Source organism: Larus michahellis, chromosome 8 (genome assembly GCF_964199755.1).
Source record: "Larus michahellis chromosome 8, bLarMic1.1, whole genome shotgun sequence".
Taxonomy (NCBI): domain Eukaryota; kingdom Metazoa; phylum Chordata; class Aves; order Charadriiformes; family Laridae; genus Larus; species Larus michahellis.
The window spans coordinates 785,445-812,230 of NC_133903.1; the positions used below are offsets into that span (position 1 = coordinate 785,445).

A 26,786-nucleotide genomic window follows, 5' to 3' on the forward strand; every position below is an offset into this window, starting at 1 on the left:
GCTGTATCTTACTTCAGTCAACAGCTGCTCCTTATCAGTAAAGCCCTTAAATGTAACCAAGGCGTTGGTGTTGGGGTAATGAGGGGGAACAGTTTTGAACTGAAAGAGGGGAGATTTAGATGAGATCTCAGGCAGAAATCAGGAAGCGGCGGCGGCGGCGCTGAGGCGCGTTGGCGGGCCCGTCCTCTCGCGAGAGGAGCCGCGGCCGCGCCGCTGCTGAGGGCGCTACGGGCGCCTCCGCGTGGGCCCGCTGCCGGGGAGAGCCGGGCCCGCGGGGCGCTGGGGCCGGACGCAGCGGCGGGCCCCGGGAGAGCGCCCGGAGGCCGCGCCGAGGGCCGGTCGGGCCCGCTGCCCGGGACGGGGGCTGGTGTGCGGGCGGGAGCCGCGGGGCTCTGCCCCGGCCGCGGCAGCCTCAGCGGCAGCTGCCGCTTGCGTCCCCCGGGAGGTGAGCGGGCATGGCTGGCAGCGAGCTGCTCGTGCCGGGGTTGGAGGGCCCCTTCCCCTCAGGTCTGCGGGTCGCCGTGACCAAGCGCTTGCAGATTACATCAGGGTTTTTTTGTAGGATTCTTTAAAGGTCATGAGTCTTCTAGACCAGTGCATTTTAGGGAAGATCAGAGAGTTTCCAGATACTAAGTGTCATCCCCAAAATGTTTTTGTGGGATCGCTGTGTTTGAATTGCTGTTTGGTTACTTTGGCAGAGGAAGGAAACCAGAGAGCTCTAAAACCAGTATTTTCACTGTGCCATTGATGAAGACCTGCACATCACTTTCAGAGCTAATTACTCACACTGCTGTTACAAATGTGGCCTTTAAATGCTTGTGGGCGTATATTTCTGACAGGACCGCCAGCAAACAAAGAGGCGTTATTGCAAAGACGAAGCCCCAAATGTCCGGCACTCCCTGGCTATAACTACAGCGGAGCTGGGGGTCACCCCCCGGACCCCGTCCCCAGCACAGGACGGCGGCGCTTCAATGGCGTGACAACTGCTCCTTCCACAATGCTGCTTTGCTACAAAGCGCTGCTTTATTGGACACATCAAAAGGGATAAATTACTTTTATTTTTCAAAATTGCTTCAATTTAATGTAACTTTTGCTTATTTTAACCAGCCATAACACATTATTTTTTAAAATTAAATAGTTTTCTAAAGAATAGTTTTAGAAAGCAAATATTTAGTATTCAAACAGAAAGAACTTATAATTTATCTTTTGTTCACTTAAACCCAGCTTTTTACAGTAAAGCAAGGGAAACTTGGCAATGCAGGGGAAAATGCAAAGGTACATTATAAAGCTTATTGTATGAAATCAGTTTGATTGTTGCATATGTAAACACTGACTATTAAAACAAAAAAAATATTTCTGATACGATGCAAAGAAAATACAATCCTAACAATTCTCTAAAAAATACACGTAGTAAAGTTATTTATTTGGACAAGATACTGTGCAAGTTATGCAAAACCTATTACGGTCATTAATGCAACCATATTCTTTATGGTACTCCCACAACGCATGTATAAACCAGAAACCTCTAATCACGTACGGGAAAGATCAGCATGGGGTTTTTAATCAGTAAAGCATCTTGACTCTTCGTTCACATTTGGACTTAGAAACAGTGCTTTTCTTGGCATTAGAATACCAAATATATTCTTTAAATACGTGCAAACATAAGTTTTACTTCTACAAATACAGTACTGAGACCACATCACACTGCTCATCATATAAAAATAACTCCAGGTACAGTCACGCACAGAGAGCGAAAACGATTGTAAACTGCTGCCAGGGGAAAAACATGGTGCCTTCCTGAAGCTGTTGGAGAGGCTTTTTCAGCACTTCCCAAGGACTGGATTTCAAACAGTAATTTCACATCACAGTCATATTATGGTAAGACAGGGGAAAAAAGCTTTTGCGAACAGAAAGTGGCTTCATGTTGAAGAGGGCTGACTCAATCACTGACTAAAACCAAAGGGCAGAGCTGCATTCTGAACCCACGTCAGCACAGGCCAGTACTGTCCTGCATTCCCACCGCTCTCCCTCAGAACCTGACTGACGACCTCCTCTTGGCTTTTACACGAGGAAAGCACCACTTGCAGGGACCCAGAACTCGGCCCAGGCGTCGGGTGCCCTCCGCCTCAGGAGGCAGGCAGCTGCAGCCGTGTGCCTCCATTGCCATGGCTCCAGGTGAGACGGAGACACAACACGACTGACCACAGCTGGGGCTGACAATTGAGGAAGAGACTTTGTCACGTAGACTGAACAGGGCCGCGCTCTCTATACAGTCTCGCTGAAACCAGTGGTTCCACTTCTTGATTAAGGTGTTACTCACTGTGAGCAAGGATAGCCCCTTACTGGTAACTGCACCCTAAGCCGAGTTGTAGAATTTGATTCTGCTGCCGGAGCAGGAGCAGCATGGCCCCAGCTGTACGTGTCTGTAAGCAGGGCTCACCTCAGCAGTTACCTGCCTGTATAAATCCTCCACCATCAGGACCAGCTATGTTTGCAGTGCAAATCCCTGGACCTGCCTGTAATTCAGCTCTGACATCTTCATCTCTGCTCAAATATGAACCTGAGGAATAGCGTGCAAGGTGTGTGACCACGAGAGAAAGGTAAGGAAGGGAACTGCAATATTCATTAAAAAAGAAGTAAATGAAGTGATCTATCTGCAAAAATATTCACATTCGTATGGCTGTGTAGCAGCTACAGTAAAGGGTCAGAAATTCAGTGTGGCTAAAAAGCTTGCCTGCTTTGACAAAACTAGTAGCTCTAGCAAGTCACATTTTACACATGATGTAGTGGAAGGAATCAGTATTTAAAATACCTCATTGCGAATTCCAGTTCAGTAAAATGTATTAGTAGCACAAAAAGGTCATGTTTTTCTCTCCAGGCAATAGACATTTAGTTTCTTTTTAAATTATATGACTACGCTTGTTTGCAATGTGTAGGTGGCGACAGCTTAACAATTAACAGCATTTCTGTCTAGCTCTTGACTTTCACTGACCATCAGAGGGGTTTTAGAGAGCTCCCTTTTCCCTTTACTCTCCTCATCTTCCGACTCCTTTGATCCCGCAGGGTGTTCCTCAGGAGCGTCACACACAGCGACCCTCGATGCTTCAGTTGCGTTTCCTCTGACTGTAATGTGCTCCCATCCACCCTGTAAAAGATGTAGAAGGAAATATAAAAGGAGAAACATCACCCTGCAATTACAGTATCTGATGTGATGCTTTATGTCCGCTACTAGTTTGATACTCTTTTTTTTTTTCATGAGGAGAGTAAACCTGCTCTGGGCTTGATCAGAAAAAAGGCTCCTTGTAAGACAAAACAGAGCGCGCCTCCCTGGCAGGGAGGCACAGAGGTGGCAACCTGAGGGTTGTTTTTGTTACAGGGAGTGGAGATTAGTAGGGTCAGGCATTCAGAACAGAGATATTGCAGGTTTTCCATCAGCTTAAAAGGGGCCAAACCCTTGGAATAGCCTTTCTCAAAACATTGAGGGTAACACAGGGAACAAGAATGAGGAACAATCACGTGCAGACTCAGAATTTTTAAACAGTGGGACTTACTTTACTAATGTTTCCATTATAACTTTTACATCACGTATTTAAAATGAATACTTATCAAAGGCAAATAAAGGACTTCCCAGCTGTAACTGCATAACCCATTACATTAACTTGAAACGGGAACCTAAACCTGCAGAATAAAGGCTGGTTTCCCGCAGGTAGGTGCCAGCTTTAGCCAGGCGGCCTGTCCCGGCGCGCCCACGGGCAGCGCCGTGCCCGCAGCTCTCACCCCGATGCCGTAGTCCCACGAGAGGCCTTTGGGTTCCATCGGCTGAACCCCCGTCCGGTGGCAGACGGTCCCGCAGCTCAGGCTGTGACTTCCTTGCACTTTGTCAGCTATCACCCAGACCTGAAGAAAGCAAAGACAGGCAATAGCACGTGCTCTGCGTGCGGCTCCTCCCACGCGGCACAAATGTAAGGCTGTCTGACCACTTCCAGAAATTAGTCTTGATCTTGAATAAGCCAAAACTGCTCTAATTTAGTCAGAGAGACACCCAACCAACCAACCAGATACCAGCGTTAGAATTAAAACGTTGTCAGGTAGTAAGACCTGGCAGGAGAAAGGTTAAATATATAAAATTGCCTCATTAAAGAAAAAAGAAAAAAAATCCACGAGGCTTTTTACAGCAAAGGTCTGGCTGTGTCACTATTTCATTGGCATGATTTCTGTCTTGCTACCAGCACTCCGGCATTTAGACAATCACCTTATGGAATAAAGTTAGTTAAACAAAAATACTTCTGAAGAACATTTAATTTAATTACAAAAGTATGTTAAGCACAATTTTTAATAAACCAATGAGATACAACGAAGCTTAATGCACACCTGGTCCAGGGGCCCGACAGACATTTTACGGATATTATTTGACACATGATCCCAAGTAGATCCTTGAGGGTAGCTGGGTGTGATGCCCTGCCGGTACCAGAGATTGCCTGTAAGATAAGGAGTCCCGGTTACTGCCCCGGACGTCTGCTTTGTACAGCGTGCTAGTGACCAGCGTAAGGCAGCCGTCCTTAACGCTCTGTGTCCTGTGGAAATGTGCTGCGGCTTTGACTAATGTGTTACAGTGAAGGACAATGAAGTTCCTACTTTGGAGTTTGTATTTCTGTAGTCATTCTTTATAACTTTTCTGGAAAACAGCAAATACTCTGTTTTGTAAAATTTCTTGGGGGAAAATGTTCACATAAAGAACTATGTACTAGAGAAGGAAAACAAATGGGATTAAGATCCCTGAAGGAGGCTGGCGTTAAAGGCTTTTTTCTTTCACAAAAGGATGCTTCATAATTTATCTTGCAACAACGGTGCTATTTCTAGGTTTTTGCAACAGACAGGTATTCCTCATCGGTTTTTGTATGTTCTAGGGTTTCAGACAAAATCCTACCCTGCAGTTCTCGTCTTTGAGATGCACCTCTCCCTGCCCCCAGGAACTGCACAGCTGCTGGATGGCCGCTGTCTAGGGCACTATCAGATACAACAAAGCCCACCTCTTACAGATCAGCAATTAAGCGGGCTGCCCACTCCATCCCTTCCAGCAGGAAAGGACTCCTCTTGGAGCAGCAGGCATCGGCTGTCCAAGCACAGGCTCTAACTCAGCCTCTCCTTTTTAAGTTAAGCTGATGTATATGATTATTTTTTTGGTAGCATTGGTAAATAATTTTTTAAAATCCTTACCGTTTTTATCCAACACAAACACAGATGTTCGTCCCACTGAGACTTGTTTTAACTTTTGTTTTTGAGGTGAAGGAATATGGTACCAACAGTCACCTAAAGGTCAGAAATACTTGAGTAAAACATTGAGAAAACAGAATTATGCATGGGAAGTCTTGGCGATGTCTGCAGTTGAAACACACCGCCATGCAAGAAAGCTGTGAGTGACACTATGCTCTATATATTTTTACTAGACTGTTTTTAGAAACAAACACTTTAAATCACACAAGTGACGAGCAAATTAACTGCTATAATTATCATGAGTACTATTCACGGGCGCTGTTTTGCACAGCTATGGGAAAGGCCTCTGCCAAACAGATTTGTCTTCTTGGGATATGGCCGCATAGTAGAGCTTACACACCGTACGAGCTGCAGACTGCGCCAAAAAAGCACAGGTCCTCACCTGCCGGTTTCTTGGGAGACACCGAGCCCCGGTAGAAGGCAGAGCCGTCTCTAGCAATAGCCCACACTTGGTAAAAGGCTCCCACTGAGAGGGAGATGAAGGGCTGATCTGTTCCCACATGAAGCCAGGATGTTCCCTGACAAATCATGGAAGAGGAATTAGGAAGCAACGGTTAAAAACTCCACAACAGAATATTGTTGATTATTGCCAAATGGAAAAAAACCAGAAAGTCAAAAATACTCTGAAGAATAATTCCTGTGCTTTGTGACTGAACAGAAACAAGGCCTCTGATCCTCAAAAGCTACTCGGATGTTTAACTCCCTGCAGTCAATAGCTATGCTGAACTGTACAGGGCTGAACTGTACAGGGCCTTTTCTGTTGAAATTGCTGGAATTAGGCACGCGCGTGTCTCTGAAGAGCTGAGCTACAGGCCTTTCGTTTGGTTTTTTTTTTTTTTAATAACGCCTTTTTTGGTTACACAGTGTAATAGTCTCACAAGAATTGACCGATACAGGGCTTCAGATTCCAGACACAATACTCCAGTGCCTGCTGGTGCACTGTTGTACAGAGCCGTGCTATTGGAACTGACTGAACAGAAAGAAAAACATAAAATTCCTATACGTTTTCAACTTCTTGCAGTTTTTCTCCAAATTCCACTGGAGTATACTAATAGTGGTTTTTTCCCTCTGTTACAAATATGGCTTAAAATTAGCGTGTATCAACCCTCATTTCTTGTTCCAGCACGTGACTACTATTAAGAAAGAGGTATTGCTGTTGAAGTACTGGCACTGTTTGTTCCTTTCCGCTTACTTTAGTGGATGTTTGCTAATTAAATCTGTCCCAGTTCACAGAAAGAAAGTCAAATCTGTAGGTATGTCCAGGCCCACCTGCCTTTTAGAGAAGCAGAGCAATTTCCAGGCCCAGAAAAGTCAATGGACAAACTCGTGTGATATTAACAGGCGTTCGACTGGGACCATAGTTTAGAGAAATTCCTTCCCTGGGCAGTTTATTTAAATGGGATACACACATTATCAACAATTAAAAAAAAAAAAAAGAAAAAAGAGGCAATAAGCTGTGAGTGCAGAAAGTGGAAGCACAATGCTTCATGGGCGGATACACAGGGGCTGAGAGAGGCTCCTGCAGGAGGGTGGCACAAGCTGAGGCGGACGATGCAAGAGAAGCGCTGCTGTAAGCAGTGTGGGCAGCAAACTGTGCTACACTTGATGGACAAGGACTTTCAAATCAGGGATGTTACAGGGAAAAAAAAAACCCAAGGTGCTGTAAGAGAAGGCACTGCTCAATTGTGTGTTTGTACTTCCATCATTACGTAAATACATCAATAAGGCAGTAAAAATAAAGAGGGAGCCTTACAGCTGGGTTTTGCTGTGTCACTCCGAGCCTGCAGAGCACGTCTCCTTTGTCACTGATTGCCCACAGTGCTACTGCTTCTTCGCCATCTGCGTCTGCGCTGGGAATTATGGAGATGTCCCACAGGGTCACAGGAGGCACTTCCAGCCACGGCCCGTTGGTGACTATCTTACATTTTCTGAAGCAAAAAAAAACCCACCCCAAACCCATCAGAAGTATGTACTTTGTATAACTGAATTTTGTTTCCCAGCCCATTGTTGACTTCAGCACAAACAATCCTGAAGTCTTTTCATTAAGTAGGTACAGTAAGTATTAGTATTTTTAATTTGAAAAGCGCTTATAGCAATCAAATAATGTTTTGCATCAGGTTTTGAATTTTGACATATTACTGATTTCTCAAAGCTTCTGTTTTTCCAAAAAAGTTACTTTATAAAGCCAAGGCCACCCAAGAACAAGCAGCTTGTGCTGCGCTGCTCCCTCGCGCGCCCAAATGCACTGGGCGACAGCTGGGTAACAAATATTTGACCCCAGCTGAGAAAATCCACACCGGGGTCATTCCTTCCTCTGTTGCGGCTAAGGAATTATTTTGCAATTAGGTTTTTGGTGGGGCCCGTTAAACATAGCATCTTGAGGTGGGCAGAGATAAGGCAGCTCTAAATTAAAGAGTGGTGTATTTTTTCTGTGGAAAATACAACACAGTAGTGCTGTCTATTAGGAAACTGTGGTAGATTCTGTCATCACAAGGGTAATTTTTATGTATGTCATAAAAAACCCAGGACATTCCTCTGTTCTCCAGTTCTGAAAAACTGGATCCAGCCCTGAGCCGTTCCCTATTTGTTTTCAATTTTCAACTGACAGTTAAAACAAGAGGGAACGTTTAGACTTGAGGGTATTTCTCAAGTTGCTCATTTTATTTGAAGTCACCATTTTGATGACTGGATGTTGCTCATTTTGCTGCATGTCCTGGAACAACAACGGTTTCATGCTTCAGGACCTTACTTCGAAGAGTTTTGTACAAGGGCCAGAATACTAGCTTTGGAGCTCAGTAACAAAGAGAACAATGCGGAACTGAAAGTTCACAGCAATTTATTAGCATAGCTATTGGATACTCTAGTATAGAAAGCATAGGAACGCTGGAAAAACAGCGAATGCACAGACTTTCCCTGCTTACTACACCAGAATATAGTGGCTGTTTGCTATTTTCCAGGTTCCACATGAACAGGGTGTACTGTGACTTAAATGGGGCTGGGATTACCTGTGGCTAGTATGCAGTACGTGGAATTCATAAACTATTAACATACAAAACATTACCAGTTGTTACAAGTGACCTAGTATGTACTAATATACCTAGACTCCACTGTTCCTTAATCATTCACCATACGGAAAATCAGATTCAGGGACTAACTAGCTGACTTTTATCTACAGAGCCCACAGAATCAAATTGGTATCTATCTGGAAAAGCTTAAAATTAAAGCCACAATGCTAAAGATCATCAGCCTCTCTATTGCAGATGGGTTATTTATTGCAGGTTTCTTTACTACCGCTCTTGTTGTTGGGTGACGAGACCCTTCCCCTCATAACTAAAGGGCACTTCTAGGGAACGGTTAACACTCAAGTTCAAAACTTTTATTTATATCTTAGTTCCTCACCTCGCCCAGCGCCTCCGTCGGACAAAGTCTTTCATTGTCTTGTGACCATGGTAGGACCTACCAAAACAGACATAAACAGGTGTTCACGTGGATGTCAGAGCACATCCAGTTTCAGCGCCAGCCCATGTATCTGCCCGCCAGACACCCCTGCTGACTTCAAGACGCTGGACACTACTGTTTGCCAGGCTCACTTTGCTGCCCTGCCTCCCTGGCAAATGTCAGCGTTACTGTCCCCATAAGAAGGGAGAAATCGGGGCACGCTCCTCCCTGCTAAAGCACAGTTAATGTGTAAAACAGCAAACGAGTAGAAATGAGGGCTTAAGTACGACATTTGCCTGCTGGCATGTGGGGTTGAAGGTGGCACATGCTTACGCTGGAAAGTCTGCTGCGTACTGCCAGCCTTCCCGATCAGTTCCGCCCGAAGTATTAAAGTCAATGTACCAATCGGATACCTATTGTCAAAAGGAGACAATAACAAGCACAATCAACACCTAATGTATAATAAAAATAACCTCCTCCACTATTTCCCTCCAGCTTTTGGAGTGCAAAAACTTGCCAGAAACCTTCTAGTTCTTGCAATGTAAATTCGTACAGAAGTTCCCAAGTCTTTTTAATTCAGTTGAAGAGAAAAGGATCAAAACAGAAGTCTAAGTCCCACTGAACAAAAGAATCCCACTCAATGCTTAACGTTCTTTTGACCGTGTAAGATTATTGCTGTTGTATAAATGGGGAAACCGAGGTTAAATATTACGACAAATCCAGGAAGAAAATCTGGGTCATTGGAGCCCAAGTCTTGTATCCTACTTGCTAAGCTTTGCCTTCTTAGTAAAAAGACTTTTAAGACAAAATTTACCCAAGACCACTGCGGAGAAGGAGGCTTGGTATTGAGTTTTGTACATTCCTGCAGGCCCGAGGCATCGCTCCACATGTATCTGTCCGTGGGCAGACCTCTGCGGTGGAACAGCGTACAAGGAGTGCAAGGTCATTTACAACAGAGCATCAAAAGGCCAGGGAAGAAAAACCTATTATTTGTGGCACTTCCTACTTTCACACACGACACAATCTTCCATCAGAAATCTCTGTATTTAGAACTAGCATGTGAGTGATGAGGACAGTGGGAAAGAATCTGTACAGCTGTTTCCAGTTACACCAAACTTGAGGACCACGTAAACTTTTGTTTTGCTACAAATGCATTTTGAATGGATAATTACAAATCTATAAAATGGAGAAACACTGCTCCTTCCGTCTCTTGTTAACAATAAATGTTGGAGGAGACTGAAGATAGAATAACTGTAATAACTGTTCTGAAAAGCTGGAACAAACCCCTTGTTTCTTTTGACAGTAGTAACAAATTACAGTAAATAAATACAATAAATTGAGTAAATAACCTGCTGCTATATCCGGTGACTGGGTTCCACCGTTGGTTCTCATAGATGTAAACACATTTCACGTCTGACTGCGTATAAATGTTATCAGCACTACTGGCCAGTCCTGGGAGAAAGAAATGATTTGGATTATAGAAAAGTTAAACCTTAAAGACACTACATTTTAAATTCCAATAGCCACAGTAATATTGCCCATTATCCTATTTCTCACTCTTAAGATGAGAATATAAATATATATATATAAAAATAAAAAAACTGCAATAGCGATTCCTTCCGACCATGTGGCCTGTTGGCTGTGTAACCCCCCGTCAGTTAGGTGAAGGAGGGACAGCTGAAATAGCCTGAAGAGCCGACGCAGGCAGGGAGATGAGCAGGGAACGCGCACACCGCAGCAGACCAACGCTCCCTACCTTGAATGAAGCCACCTCCGTATCCGCCAGTGTAAACCCACGCTGTGTGGTCATAGCCTATGCCCCACACTATGCCTCGGTTATTGCACTCTATCAGTCGAAGATGACCTCCAACTTGACGCCAAAACCTGCCCGAGAAAGGACATTTTACATTTACTCTACACCACATCCATGAGGAATGCACGCCTTCCCCTCCTAGAACTCAACAATCTTAAGGAGAGGCAACTTTACACACTCGTCTGCTCAACCTCTGCGCAACCTGCAAGGGACGGCAGCAGCCACGGAAAGCACGTCCCTCTGAACAGCTACGGAGAGGTTTGCGGGAAGGAGCCTGTCTGCCTCCACTTGGAATTTTCACGCCTTGAAGTATTTTACTTTCCTTTTATTTTATATGTATTTTATACATATATATGTTTTTAATCACCAATTAGGATGATCTTGCTAGAATCTTTACATCTTAGTGGCCATCAATTGCCTCAGCTTTAACTTTACCCTCATTTTTTTAAAATCTAGGAATTTCCTTTATTTAACAAGAAAACAAATAATTTATGTATTTGCTATGGAGCTTAGTAAAAACAAGGGCTTTAATTCTTCCTATTCTTATCTTTGCAAGATAATCCTCTCTGGGGCTTTACACAGCCAGTTGGCCACAGTACTTTCTGGGGAAGAATGGGGAAAATAAAGAGGAGAATTTTAGTTATCAGAATGGCCGGAGATCACCCAGGTCACAGAGCCCCAGGCTAAGATGCCAGAGCACATCAGCCTCGGGATTTGCCAGATGCTGAAGGTGCTCCACCCTGAAGGAAAAGGACGAAAGGATCTCTCGGGTATTATTCCAAAACACATTGTGCAGGTAACCTGAAACAGAGGGTATTTTTTAAATTGAAGATTGGCCTTTAACCCAGCAGTTCTGAGGCTGGTGATTTTTACTTGGAGAGTCTGCAGTACTGTATTGTCACAGGGATAACAGAAACTGCAAAGGAGCTGCTCCTGGACTGTAATGGCTAAAACGGACTGAGAAGTTCAGATTTCCTGACTCGGATAAAACTGAAAGCTCCGATTACATTAGAATTATAGTGACTAGGATTACTTTTAGTCTAGGCCATCTCTTATTTAAATAATTATGGCATTAAAGATGCAATCACAAAAATACGGGATCTCAATGAGAAAGGCTTTTGAAATTGCACGAAATAGCTCTAGCATCTAAGAATTAAAATATAATTTGGTGAATTTCTTCAGATGTACTTATGACTGTGAAGGCAGCCGTTAACCTTGTCACCGACAGACACCTGCGGTGCACTACGCACCCGACAACCCATGAGAGCCCCTGACACGCCACAAAAGAGAGTCCCGGCACCCCATGCAGCAAGAACAGCTTCTGAAACCTCTCACATTTGATCGCATGGCATCAGGTGTGGCCCGGCCTCCAGTTCAGGACTCGGCTCACTCACAAAGATGTCTCCTTTGCAAGTAACGGACCAAATGGCATGGTGAGAAGGAGGGCCTTGAATCCGTCTGCTTTCACAGCAGGACATGTTCAGCAGAGACAGCTACGAAGCAAGACGCAGAGAACCGAAAGCTTCCCTTTACAGTGAGAACAAACATTTCCATAGATGCTTCAGTATTACAAAACCTTTGCAGGTTCTTGCAAAACAGGAAAGTGAATTAGTAGCTTTTTCTCAAAGGCACTGGAATTCAGTGTTTCTAAATTATTAACACAATCCCTGGAACCAATGTGGTTTGCATCATCTGATCGTTACGAAGTATCTTTCAGGTTTTCCATTGCTTCGGTGTATATATGCCTGCCTGCCTATACATAAGGCTCTGTACAACACATTAACAGTTCTTCTACCAATGCAGAAGAATAGAGTCACTGAATTAAACTCCTAACTCATTTGAAGCCTAATCTACATCTGGAAGGGAAGGAAAAACAACGTTGGCTTCACTGTGGATAACTGCAGCATCAGAAAACATGCAAACTCCAGAGGAGACAGGAAGCCTCAGGTGCCTCTAAATAAGTTTAAACAGACTTTCTAATTACCTAAATTGTGAAAATAGATAAGTAGCCTAGATGTTGTAACTGCAATGCTGAGATCTCAAAGACTAGCTTGTGTGTTTTATTTCAGCTATTGCCAGCTTGAAATGAAAAATTCACAGAATTACCCAGTCATGCATTTCTTGCTCTGTTGCGGCTGCCAGACGGATTGGCCATCGCTGCTTCGTCCTCTCGGGTGTATAGAGAGCAAAGGAGTGTTTGGCTTCATTCAGAACTTCAACTATAATAGTGACTTCATTCAGGAATACGTGGATATACTAAAACAAGAGAAAAAAATTGTGACTACAGCAAACTCAGATATACGCTCCTCAAGTGCCAGCATTTTTGCACTTTAGGACGATGAATGAGGCATTCCTGCCAAGGACAGCAAAGGATCAGTTCTTGGTGCAGAAGGAATGGGGCTCAGTTTCCAGTCCTGTACTCCCTCTGATTCAAACTGCCCATATGCATTTACCCTATTTATGAAGGCTCTGGCCAGCCAAGCTTGGCTTCTTCTTCATAATCAAGAACATTGCAAATTCCAAAAGAATTCCCAAATGATGCAAAGCTGGTGGTTTAAGCAATGTGGATGGTTGCTGACTGGGTATTTCTGACATAGCGTCAACATAGCTCCAGCTTAGAAAAGCCTGCACTTTGCTAGTACCCTGGGCTATGTTTGAACTGGTTGCCAAAACTTAGAACACGAGCGTACAGTAATTTGCCTCCCCTAATAAAACTGCTTTCCCTTTGAGCTTTCCTTTGCCCAATGCAACTCTCTCAAGGGTCTCAAGCTGAACGCACCTTTTTCTCCTCATGATACATGTAATAGATGAACAGGATGCTGTCACGCATTCCATCGCTCCCAGTGAACTGCTCCAGTGCAACTCGAACGTCCATCCATTTATGAGGCTTCCAATTCCTCCACCATTGCAAGGTCCCAGTTTTAACCCAAACCGACTGCAAGGCAAACACAAATTTACAGGGGTAAGGAAACTCTTCTTCTTTCTCCTAAATACTATTTTTTGTGACCACAAGAAATCTCTGCTGCAGGTTAGTCTGTGTCATATCAGCTAACTCTGCCACAGAGTACACCAGAGTGTGGAGGAAGCTGAAGACAAAACGAAACCTGACAGAACCGGATAGGAAGGCGCTGAAACAGCACGTGTACATCAGTATTAACGCTTTACACAGATACGAACTGACTCTAGTGTGCTCCTTCTTATAACACAATTTCTGTTTGGACTTTAAAGGCTTTTGACACAAACTTTTTAAACTTGATTAAAGCCCTGGACTCCAAGTGTTTTTAATCAAATGAATTCCGGATGTCATTTGGCAATTAGGAACGAAGGGACCAAAGATGTGAATTAACCTGAAAAGGGCCAAGGAGTCGTAACGAAGAGAACATCAGACAAAAGCGCTGCTATTTAAGTGCCGCTATTGGTGTTTGCATCATTGCTTCATTTATGCAAGTTACATTCATCCCTCAATGGTCGCAGAGAGGGAGAGTTCACCTACATGAGTCCCTGTTTCAATTAAGAAGCCTCGTCTTGTGGTGGAATAGTTCATACAATGTTTCACCATTGCCAACGTTTCTGTGGATTTGAGGTTTCAGTGTACTCAAATAATGCTGACCAATGCTTCATTTGCTGCTGTGCAAAACTATCAGCTAACGTTTTTAGATAAAGATTGCTGCACCATGTCTAATAAGCTGCCAGTTTCCCACAGGGAGCTCAGACAGTGATAATCCAGGAAACTTGTCACAGACAGAAATAAGGACAAGAATATAAAGCTGACAGTAAGTTCAGACCAGTACCTCAGAAAGGTATTCCTGATGTCTACCGCTGACAGGTGTGTTTAGTAGACAAGACGTGAGTGTCCTCACTGCTTACCTGCTCAATAGCCTGTTCATAGTGCCTAAAATTCTCCAGCTCCCGCTTTGTCCTTTCGCTGAGCTGCTGAAAAATCTGCTTTCGCCACGCTGCTGTCTGCGCTGGGGTGACAGACAGAGACAGAGACTGCACGGAGGACGACAAACCTAGAACAGAACCAAACCCAACACATGCCGGTCAGCTTTGAAGACAGTTCTGTGCCAGGTAAAACATGATGCTGCTTTGAACACTGGACTGAATCAACCCAGTCTAACATAATTTTTCTAATTATTATACCTTGGAATCAATGTATTACAGCCAAACTTCATAAATGATGCACAGAAATGGGACCACTAGATGATTATACAGAAACTTTCAAAGCTATAACCTTAGCTGGGAGTTCTGCCACTGAACTGCAAGATAATCAGGTAGTAAAAGCCATTAAGAGTTACACTGTTATTAAATACTGTTCATAGTTTATTTTGAAAATACGGTTATATTCCACTGTCTTTCAAGAATCTGAACTCCAACCCCATCCAGTTATCAGCTGGGCTCACATTCACAATCCTCCAAGTAATTTCTCTGTAGGAACGGTAGGAGCGAGGCAGTTACTTGTGGCATCTGCACCTCTCCAGAGGCCCCTTTTCACTGCCTCCAGTGACATTACGGGCTTTGCCTGAAGTTGCAGGTTAAGTGCAATTAAAAACTAGATGCAGATCCAGCACACATTAGTTTACAAAATTCTTACAGAAACTCAGAGAAAATATCACCTTTACATTTATTTATCTCAATCCCTAAGTGCTTTACAGCTGAACACTTGCAGCACTATCCTCAGACACGGAGCGTACTGGCAAACTGCAGGAAGAATAAATGGGTTATCAGGAGGTTTGTGCCATGGTTTTGTTCAAAAAAAACCCCAAAGCAACATTTTTCTTAAAAAGCATTGGGAATTAGTGTCTGTTGTGGTGACGCGATAGTACCTGAGGGAACAGTGAACCATTTCAGTGGGCTGTGCAGATCTACGAGACAGCCTCCCCCAGACACCCAGGCCCACAGCGGGTGCTCATCGGCGCCGTACTGGTCTTCAGGTCCCACCGAGAACATGCCGAGGGAAGACAGGCTGGATGTTTCTGCGAAGGTGCTGACGGAGAGGACTGGCTGCTTTTGGGCCTCCTTCAAGTCAATGTTTGTCCACTGCAGTTCTGCAGAAGGACTTGGGTTTGTAGAAGATTTACGCATTTCAAGATTAGCTTTCTCATTACTAGTCGAAGCGACAGTGGCTTCTCCTTGACCAGAGTCCAGAGGATCCACAGTCAAATGTGCACGTATCTCTGCTGTCTGGCTGCCTGCAGCTCCCATCGGGGGAGTGTTGGCGAGGCTCACGGGTACGCTTGGAAGCTCTGTATCAGAGGAAGCATCTGCATCACCCTGAATGATCGCATTTGTTTGGTTCTGAATATCATCAGTAAAGAAACAGCCAGCACTGAAGGACAAATAGATAATTAGTTAACTATAATTCAAAGCATTATAAATTAGCACAGGCCTGAGACCACAGACATACAGAAATCAACCTAGCGTTTCAGCTTTAGGGGAGAAACAGCAGATTTCATTTGTGAAGGTAAAACTCTTATCATCAAGGGAAAGAGTCTAACGCAAATCTGGCAGACCAGTCTAGTGGATCTGAAACATAGGAAGATGTTTCATTGATCTTTTCAAACAATTGGTGGTGTTGGCTGCCTACAACTCTCTGAAGCAACATCACATTTTCTGGATATGAAATAATGAATAGGATTTTTTAAAGCCCATTGTTAACTTTGTGATTTTTGTCTTAGCTAGAGAGGGCTTCTGCTCAGAGCACGCTCTGACTCAATCAAGTAGCTTCTGCAGCACTCCCAGCTTCACTGGCATGTCTTGCACAGCCAAGAGGCCAGCAGTCAGTGGGAAGTTGCTGATGTAATCTCTCTAGGAAAGGGAATGTACAGTGACACTCGGGAGGATAATTCCTAAGTGGAGTTGACACTCCTTCATCTTATTTCACAGATTATGTTTTCTCTTTTTATCCAGACAGTGATAGCAAAGCTCAGAGAAACATGCTTTACTGCAAGCATGCAGTGAATTCCAAAGTGGGAGCTTCAGTTTCTACTCTGAGTGCAACAACTGCTGCTTATTGTTAATTTTAATGGCAAAAACCACAAATGTTTTTTGGCATAGATAATGGTTAGAGATGCTTTCCCCACTCCTCCCTGTCTGTACCTTTTGTATGTAAAGAACTATCTCATAGCATTGAAACTCTTGGACTACAGAGTCTCGAGCAGGTATTCTACCACATACCTGAGCAGACTTGTTGAGCTCCCGGTCTGAGACCTGTCACTCTCTCGGCCAGATACAATTGCCTTCCACGTCTTCCCACTCAGCTCACTTGGTGTGACACCTTGACGAAAATAAATTGCTCTATCATCACAGCCGATTCCCCAGACCTAGGGAAGGAAAGGCCTTGGTGAAGGACATGGCATGGAAGGCAGGTAGATACCAGCTACAAGGAAGGCGCAGCGGTGGAAAATTGAGCCCAAAAATCTGCTGGACACAGCAGTTTCCTTTTGTGTTCTTCCTTAGTGCTGATACTGTAGATGCAGTATAAAATTCTGGACCATCAAGAGAAAACTGTTTGCACCTGAATGTGCCAATACAAGAGACACGAAGACTGTTCTCCTCTGGTGAAGAATTCAGCCAGGCATTCCTTCCCAGCAGTTCAAGCACAGGGACCTCTGTCCATATTGGCACTGCTGACACTCCTGGCCACGTGTGAATACTGCCTGTACAACGGGGAACACAAACACCCTCGCAACTGGAATACAGCTGTCTTACCTGGTTATTTAAGCCTACAGTAACCATCATCATTTCTCCAACCATTTCAATCCAGCTTGTCCCACAGGGATTATGTGAGTTCACTCCTCTTCTAAACCACACCTACAACAACATCAGAAAGTCTAAATTTTGCTCCTTCTGCATTAGCACGCAGACAGCTGGAATTTAGTGTCTTTGGTGGATTAGTCTTTATCTCTAATACTGATTTGCCCCATTGCCTTAAGTCACTTACCTCCTCGGTTCTTTTTCTTTATCAGGTAAAGATAAAATAATTCTCTTAGTATTACCCAGGCTGCGTGTCCTTGTGACCAACTACAGCCAGAACAGCCCACAAGGAGACTTTGTTATGACTTTCTGTGACAGAGTTTGTTTCTCTGCCACTGGAAAAGTACTTTCTATTACATGTCAACTATAGGCTATTTTTGGTGACTCTGAATGGGCTTCTAATAGTTCTTGTGTTCAAACCCTAGAAGCAGTGCTGATGGAGAGAACTGATCGGATCGATCTTTTCAGTGGTACAGCTCTTTAAATTGTCTCCCCTTAGATTAGTTTTTACCAATCAGAAAGTGTCTGTGGGCTGAGTACCTGGAAACATTTCCATCTGTATTTAGCGTATGGCCATACAGTGGCAAGCAGCTACTTTGGAAGTTGTTGGTTGAATCACAGAACAGGGTACTTAACTATCTTGGGTCAGATCTGAAGAAAAACATGCTAGCTTATCTGCATTTATTATAGTGGTTTTATCTGGCAGATGGAGCAGGCTGGACACAGTCTGTTACCATGGCTCAGCTGACAACTAGTAACTCATTAAACCAGAGTAACTCAGTTACTTAAAACTGCTATACATGCAGAGAATCCATCTATGTTCTTGAATTCAGGATGAAGGGATTTGATTGCTACCAGCACAAGAGCATTCTAGTACATTCTTCAAGACTTTTAAGTCTCCCTGCAACTCGATGATCCTTATGGGTCCCTTCCAATTCGAGATATTCTATGATTCCAAGTTAAAACCCAGTAAGAAAGTAATCACGCATACAAGTAACAGATAGGTCACTTAATAAATACAAAAAACCTACATGAAATGGCTGATGAACAAGGAACAGTTAGAGTAGGAAGATAATGGGGGCTTACAGGAAAGCTGGGGAGTGTCTCTTTATCAAGGAGTGTAATGATAGGATGAGGGGTAACGGTTTCAAACTGAAAGACGGTAGAGGTAGAGCGGATATTAGGAAGAAATTCTTTACTGTGAGTGGAACAGGTTGCCCAGAGAAGCTGTGGCTGCCCCATCCCTGGCAGTGTTCAAGGCCAGGCTGGATGGGGCTTGGAGCAACCTGGCCTGGTGGGAGGTGTCCCTGCCCAGGGCAGGGGGTTGGAACTAGATGATCTTTAAGGTCCCTTCCAACCCGAACCATTCTGTGAGTCTATGATTCTATGATAAAAAAATAGGAAAGCGTAGATGAAAGTACTCCCCTTGCTGCTTTTGCTGTAACCTTCAGACCATATGGAAACAAGTGAGCAGCTAGGGGTCCCTTCAATTTCGATGCTTAATATCCCTTAGAAGTAGTGCCCTTATTACATCCCCACTGACAGCCCCAGCCACCTCCTGCCTGTGTCTGACTTGGGTTTAGAAAATTCCTTCCAAGAGAAAAGCAGAAAGTCTCTCTTAAATTAAACGCAACTCTGTATATCACAAACCACAGAGTATTTCCACAACAGCAAGGGGGATTGCAATTCCCCAAGCCATGGGGATAGTGAGCCCAAATCACCAATGTTTCCTAAGAAAGTTACATGCCTGTTTGCGAAAAGCAGATACAAAAAAACCCCAGAACCAGAGCATGACACCTCTTACTTTTCTGTCTTTTGTAACACACCACACCACATCAACACCCACAGAGACGTGCATAATCCCATTCTCAGAGCTTGGAGACTCCACAATACTCCAGGAAATTCCTGCAAGAAACAAAACCCAGAAGGCATTGTAGGGTAGTTTCTTATTCAACACTATGCAAATCAGAGGGGCTTCCAGCTATATTTAACAAACTTTACCTTGAGGGTTATTCCTATCAATTCCTTCTCTCACAATAGCTTGCCCTTCCCAAAGAGTTGCCCACAGGAGGTCATATGGTCCACAGCTGATCTGTACAACTTCACCAGGAGTGGTGATTACAGACCACATGGAACCTTCTGGATTGTGATGGCAGACGTTTTCTCTGTACCATACCTAGACAAGTTTAAAAAAAACACAAATAAAACTTAGAAAAGTATCACTACAACAATGAAACCATTGAGACAAGCATGAAGACAAACTGGAAAGAACAGTCCTTTAACAACAGGATTTTTTTACGCAGTGTACGCACTCTGACCTTTAAAGGTATGTTTTTGATGTTGATTATGCATTCAAAGAATATTTCCTTATGTACTAAGGGAGGAGGCTTTTCTACAGACTCGCTTTTGTCATGGAAGCGAAGCTGGACTGGGTACAGTAACCTATTGCTACAAGTTCTGTGTATATTTCAACATTTAAAAAAAACACTTCAGTGTGTTTCAGGGCATGTTATACAAGCCAAGAATGAACAAATACATAACACGAAAAGGTTACTGTTAGTTGACAGCATGACCTCACTTTCACTGAACAGAGCTTGCTACAATACGGGTAAAAAACTCCATTCTCTGTGCAGCCTTCAGTGACATCAGTCCATTTGCCAATCTTGCTCCTACTGGCTGTGCACTTTCCTAAAGATCACAGCCAACATAGGAAGGTCAAACACAGAAAGCATCCCACGGCAGTCGGATAAGTGCTCCAAAACATGACTGCTGAGTCCTAAATCCTCATATTTAGAAATACTTTCTTTCTCTGTGACTTTTACTTGGGAAATTAAAGCATTTTACAAGGTCAGTCAAGTAAGCCTGTGGAGTGGGGTGCTTGTCACTTATTACTGGGAAGTATGAGGCATAGGGAATATTATTTTAAGCAATTTAACCAAGATTGCTTGCCTCTCCAGGTAGTGCCAAGCGTGACGGAAATCTCAGGCTATCTGTTAAAAGTACTACCTTCTTCCCAGCGAGACCATAAGTTAGAAATTCTCTAGAGACAAAGGAGTGTCAGATACATGCAGTAAGGATGAAGGAAGGAAAGCAAGAATCAAATCTTTACAGCACTGAGCAAAAGAGGAGAGACCTTAACGGCAGGCCTAAAAACAACAATAACAAAAAAAAGATGTATAGTTTTCAATAGAAAAGAAATTGAAAACATTCCAGAGCTCATTCCACATTGCCAAGTCAGGAGGTTATCATTTTCTGATCAGTAAGTATTAGAAAACCATTTTGTAAACTCTCTTCTTGCACCATTCCCGACTCTCCTCCAGAGACATGGCACAATGCCTTGCAAGAATCTTTATCAGGTTTTAAGGCTCCTTCTCTTTGTTACCAGTGCCATAGTCTGCATTCTGGCCATTTTTCAGGATATAAGACTCGACTCAGCCCAAGTTTTTAAGATTTACCTGATTATAGAGATTTAAGGCTTCCATAAAAGAGCAACACTGTGAGATACTAAGCTTTTCCATTTACAACGCAAGTTATTATAATGTAGTCCCAAAGCAGCTTTTACATCCTCTGCCAGATGCACAAACAGCATCCTTCCTCGCCAACATAAGACAATAACAGACCTGCCTTGCTTTAAAAGCATTTAGCTCTTCTTCAGTAGCAATTTAGATTAGAAAACTTAGAAAGCTTTTAATTAGAAAACACACACATACCCTTCCTTGTAAAGAAACCGCCCATACTGATAAACGGCCAGGGGGCTCATCGGTGATTTCCCATCCTCCAATAGAGATGTCATTGAAAGGGTCTGGCAGCTGACCTGGATCATCCTGTGACACGATCTGAAGCCAAGAGAAGGACGATTGGGAAGAGAAGAGACCCCGCAAACAGAGAGGTGATTTGGCTGGTGGCCTAGCTTGTTTCTTGCAGATTGGTTTATGTGTTGCTTACTAAAGTGGCCGAGCATGGAGATTCTTCCTCTCATTCCAGGCTGCTATAAGCAGAGAGAGGGGAAACGCTGCCGAAGCAGCATGAATAAGTTTGTGTTTCATCCCCTAACTAAACGAAATTTTTACTCTCAGAACTGTGCATATATACATTCTTTGCACGGGAAAGCTGGAACATCACAAATTACAATTTTTGTACATTCTTAGAATGGAACAACAATTATTAAAGAACAGTTATTCATACAGACAAAGGCCACAGCTGGTGAATCATGCTAGGCAGGTGCCATCTCAAAAGAGAGTGCTTTGTCAAACCACCAAAGGAAGTTAAAAAGTTGGTTTGACATTTGCAAAGGAGCTGAGAGGCTATCTCCAACTGCATTACCATGAGATTTTGCACCTTATTACCACAGGTTTCTATGAAAAATTCCAGCTTTCCATTTATGCTTGCAAAAATTATGAGTTGGAAGTCAAGGAATTGAGGTCCAGACTACAGAGCAGTGATAAAAAATGAATTTCCCTGTGCCTAGTAATAGCTGATTATTTCAGAAACCTTTGCCCAAATGTCCCGTGATTTGTATCTCCTGTATCTGATCCACCTCCTGCGTCTGACACAAGAATTCCATTTCTTATCCTTTGTGTAGGTGCTGGGGAAGTCTATGGCGTAAGTCCAGCCCTGCGAACAGAGGTTTTCTTTTATTAAAATCAGGACCAAGGGAAAGCTTGAAATCACAACTCAGAGCAATTCTGCACAAAAGTCGCTCCCACAAATACAATCCAAGTTACTGTGCATGTCTCAACAGCCCTGATTAACAGATCAGCTAATTCCATGAATGATTTATGAATCATGTCCAAATTCCTCTGGATGATATACACAGAACAAACAAGACACTGTAACGCATTTTACTTTCTTCATAGTAAAGATCTTAAATAACAATGGCATACAGTTACCAGCATCTCGTGGCCCGATAAAAAAAAAAGCCTCTATAGAAGCTCCTGTAGACCTCAAAAGCCTTCAGACAAGATCCTTCCTTGGACATCCTCCAGACAAGATCCTCCCAACTCTTGTACTACAGTTGAGCTATTTCCCCGGAAGAAGTAGCTATGGGAAGTGCCTTTTATTTTTACAGACCTTTTACACTTCTATAAAAGTGCCTTTTACTCTACAGACTAAAGATTCCCAGAAGAGATCTCTTTTTGGTATTGTTCACCTACCCCTTTCTCTGTTGGTTCCCCTCCAATATTTTCATCCACATACCAGTCAGACTCCCACTCCCAGTGTGGTGAAGGCAGTGTGAAACTATCAAGTTGCTGATGTTTTAGCCCGCTCACATCACTCCACTGCCAGCGGTCACTGGGCAGTAATTTCTCACAAAAGCCACCAACTGGATTCCAGCGCTGCCAGAAAGAATAAATAGAATATTTTATTTGAGACTACATTATCTCACAGTATATCTACAGAGTCCAAGGGAGTCATAAATGATACTTTTATTTTCTTCTGAAGTAGAAGAGGAATAAATTCCTGGGGTGAAGAAGAAAGCGTTCACCCTGTAAGCCCCTAGCTAAGAGAGTCTTTGGAGGAAGCTTTGCCGAGTACCAAAGCAGGGCTGACTGCAGAGCTAGTCCCAACCAAGCCATTTTCAGCTACGTAAACGGGAACAGCTGGTGATGCATTTTACTACTAACAGTGCCCTTTCCTTTGGTGACGTGTGGCACCATGACACTGCAGCATTAGGATAAAGCTCTGTAGGTGGCCTTGGGATCTGTAATCTGCTCTCCATGAGAAAGATGACTGGGTCTTGCCTGCACTGGAAAAACAGCGTGGCCTCTGTGCCAGAAACAATGAGAAGATAGCTTCAATAACATCAGTAAATCTTCCTTGTATCTTATATTACCGAGAGGGGTTTTTTTTCCAAACCTGTCTTTAATCAGTTACAGAACAAGTAACTTGCTAGACTTTTTGACAATGCGGCTGTGATTTTTCTCCCCCCCCACCACCCCGTGCTCTTACCTACTATAGAAACACTGGCAAAAGTTGTCATGTAATACTGTCACACATTTTAGGGCATGTGGAAAATGAGTGGTTCAAAATCCTTCTATAATTTCTATGCAAAATATTATTTACTTTTACTAGTAATATGGCTAAATTGCTTTGCACATTATCTGTAAACTCTTTGAGTTTAATTTTGTCATTGTTAGCTCTTGCAGAATATTTCCTTTTGTGCTTTCTAGTATTTTGTTTTCTATTTTTTCATAGCCTAGAACAAACAAAACAAAGATTTTAAAATAACAAGTAAAATAAATTTTAAAGTTTTGCATTTTTTAAAGAACATGATCATGTACCTTTGTTGCCCAGAAGTTACACTGGACATTTTCTTAAGAGGATTGTGTATTTGTCAGTAAGGAAAGGAAAACATCAGGTGAAAAGGGTGAATGTTCCAGACTGAACTGGCTCGCATATAACAGGCCATAACGCACGCTGGCCTTGCTTCTGGTAATAGCAGGGACGTATAACCTTCCTTTGGGAATTAAAATATTAAAAGAATAAACCCGCTATTTGGCACATATATACTCTTCAGAAACAACAGGTAAAAAAATAAAACCAGATAAACCCAAACAGCCTTCCCGTGAGAAACACAGGCAGAGACAGCGGATGTACGGATTCGCTCTCATTCTTTTCCTTCAATATGTGGCGGTGACATAGAGGCCCCCGCAACACTTCATACCTGATTCTCATAGGTCTCCTCCTGGTATCTAATAGGGACGTCACCCGAGAACACGTAGGTGTACACTTGGTGATCGCAGGCTATTCCCCAGCAGCACTGTTTGACAGCAGAGACCCGTTTGAATTCCAGCTGTGTGTCCTTACAGAGCTCCCAGTACTGGCCAACAGTGGAGAGAGTGTAAACCCTCCCGAAAATGTCCACAGCCCACAGAAGGGAACTGGGCATGGCCATGTCTGAAAGGCAAAAAGGAGCTATTAATGAAAATGACAGTTTTAAAAAATGGATCTTGAACCTACTGTAGATCAGTTTTGCTCTGGGCCATCATCAGTCAAATTAAAGAAAGATGTAAAGAATGATCTTTTAAAAAGAGCCGCTGCAAAGCTGGCAGACAGACCTCTTTCAGTTGGCGCTATGCAGTTACACCTCTGGGATTTCATCACATGGATGAAAATCCATGCGAAAGACCTGGCTGCCAGCACGACACTGTCCATCCTGAGGAGCTCACAGCATTCCCAGGATACCTTCGGCAGGCTGAAGACAGAAGGCAGTGCAGAACTGAGGTGAAGCAGCACCAACCCTTTTATAGCAGCGGGCTTCACTCTCGAGAGCTGGTAATGCTGGTGGTGCTACACGCACCACTCATGGCACTTCCACAAATAAAGGCCGTGAAAATAAGCCTTGCAGTATTGGCACTTGAAATTCTGCAAAACAGCCTTTGTAACAGAGGAAAATATTATGCATTTAACCTTAAGCAACCAGAATGCCAGCGAGCCCAGAGTAAAAGAAGTGTATGGAAAATGCAACGAGGGTACCTACCTAGCCTGATAATAAAGAAAAGTGATGCTGGGGTGTGTTAAAGGTGGGCAAATATACAAATGGAGGCCTGTACCTGGAATGACAGTCCAGGCAGGCAGAGTAACATCTGGAACAGTTCAGAAAAAGGCAGTAAAAATTCCAATGATTCTAAAGTCAGGAAAAATATGGATGGGACAGAATTAAGATAATCCAGGCAGATATGACTGGATTAAAATACACAAGGTAGTCAAGATAAGCGAGAGTTTCTGCATATTCTTTCTTATGAACTTTTGAGGCAGGGCATCTGGAGAATCACAGGAAAATCCCAAATGCATTTGGGATTATAAACTACTTTGAAGATTTCAATTTAGGCCCCTTCACAACTGGTTGCGCTGCAGAAGATGAACATTCCCTGATTTTGAAGGATCTCAGCGCTTGTGGCTCCGGTGCGTGTTGGAGGATGCAGCAGCAGCCCGGTACCCCGGGGGACGGGGAAACATCACACCCACCCCTGCGAAATTCCTCCTCCCGCCTCGGCGCAGCCGGCTCGCTTCTGACCGGACTGTAACACTGATCGCTGCACAATTCAACAAAAACACTCCCACTCTTCGCACGCTGCAAAGCGCTGCGGTTCCCAGACGAGCGGGGACGCGTCCTGTCCCCGTCCCTCGGCGGGACGAGCCGCCATTCCCGCCCACCGCCTTTCCCAGCCCTCCGGCGCCGCCAGCGCGCTGCCGTTACCCCGCGGGGCCCGGGCGCTGCACGCATCTCCTCAGGGAGCCCGGGCGCGGCCCGGGGGGCGGCGGGCGCTGCTCCAGCGGCGCTGAGGCCCGAGGCCGCGGGGGCCGCTCGCCGCCGGGGCCGGCCCGGGGCACGACATGGCGGCCGCTGAGGGAGCCCTCTCCTCCTCAGGCAGGGGGAGGCCCGCGGGCGGGAGCGGGTCTCCGGTGGCGGCGGTGCGAACCCGCTGCCCGAAAACGCCCCACGGCCCCTCCCCACGGCCCCACTCGCTCCTCCCGCCGACACCGCACCAGCCGGGCAGGGCGGCGGCGGGGGCTGCGCCGGGCGGGGCGGCGGCCCCGTCTACCCCCGCCCGCCGGCGATCGGCCCTGCCCGGCACGGGGCCCTCACCTGCCTCCCGGCGGAAGGATCGACCGCGCCGCGCCCGGGCGGCCCCACGGAGGCAGCGGCGGGCGGGGAGCGCCGCGCGCCCACTGCCTGCGCCGCCGCGCGGCCGCCGCCAGCGCCGCCATTGGGCGGGGGGCGGTGCGGCGGGCGCGTCACGGCGCGCGGGGCGGGCGGGAACCCGGGCTCGTGCGGTTGGGGTGACGTTCGCGCGTGACGCACCAGAGAACCTTGCGCCTGGGTGAGGGCAGGGGCTCGTGCTGCCACAGGCCGCCGCGCGCAGGGACCGCGCTCCCCGGAGGAGGCCGGAGGCGCGGCCCGACGCTCCGGGCGGGTCACCGCTGTGAGGGACAGCCCGCGCGCGCCGCCAGCCCCCTGTCCGCCGCCGCCCCCCGGCTCGTCCCGAGCCAGAAAATGCAGCCAGGAGGGCAGGGGCTGCCCGGCCCGGCCGGGCCCACCGCCGCGCACCGGGTACCCGCCAGCGTGTGCCCCCAAGGCCTCTGTGTACACCCCAGGGCCCGGCCCCGGCGGGGCACAGCGGCCGTCTGCCACCGCCGGCCTTTCCCAGCGGGACCCGTCAGAGCCGCCGGAGCGCGGCCGGAGGGGCGCCGAGTGGCTGGTTACCGAGAACCCGCGTGCCCCGTTCCCGTGCCCGGCGGCCGGGCGGGTGTCGGTGGGCAGAGGCTGTGGCTCGCGGGGCCGGTGCACGCGTCAGACCCTCAGAATGCCCGAGTGAGGCAGAACAGCCCCTCCAGGGCACTGCCGTCAGGGACACGGGGACGCTGGGCTCCTGCTGCTGTAGTGTGGTCCCTGCGCAGGTTGTGCCCACCTCGACACAGAACCTTTGCTCCCTAGTAGCGCTTTGATGATTTCATCATTGTAGTAAGACGTCCTTATAAAGACCAAGTACGACTTAGGTCC

The 26,786-nt window shown here is 45.4% G+C and overlaps 1 protein-coding gene across 2 annotated transcripts; it reads right to left on the minus strand.

The window, feature by feature from the left end:
• Positions 1-1,038: 1,038 nt before the first annotated feature.
• Positions 1,039-26,029, minus strand: TECPR1 (tectonin beta-propeller repeat containing 1). Of its 2 annotated transcripts, XM_074597554.1 has the most exons (25): positions 25,872-26,029; positions 23,946-24,178; positions 22,435-22,617; positions 21,773-21,895; positions 20,992-21,117; positions 19,283-19,457; positions 19,086-19,186; positions 17,237-17,338; positions 16,703-16,848; positions 15,352-15,854; positions 14,393-14,538; positions 13,305-13,460; positions 12,632-12,781; positions 11,861-12,018; positions 10,469-10,596; positions 10,062-10,164; positions 9,527-9,623; positions 9,046-9,125; positions 8,674-8,730; positions 7,028-7,202; positions 5,657-5,792; positions 5,218-5,310; positions 4,372-4,478; positions 3,778-3,897; positions 1,039-3,145 (listed from the first exon to the last, which is right to left on the minus strand). In XM_074597554.1, the coding sequence occupies exons 2-25, from the start codon at positions 24,174-24,176 to the stop codon at positions 2,948-2,950; spliced, it is 3,594 nt and encodes a 1,197-aa protein (XP_074453655.1). In that variant the 5' UTR covers positions 24,177-24,178; positions 25,872-26,029; the 3' UTR covers positions 1,039-2,947. The 2 variants fall into 2 exon arrangements, with proteins under 2 accessions (XP_074453655.1, XP_074453656.1); XM_074597555.1 differs by lacking the exon at positions 25,872-26,029 and having other exon boundaries at positions 22,478-22,617; positions 23,946-24,107.
• Between the last annotated feature and the right edge of the window lie 757 nt (positions 26,030-26,786).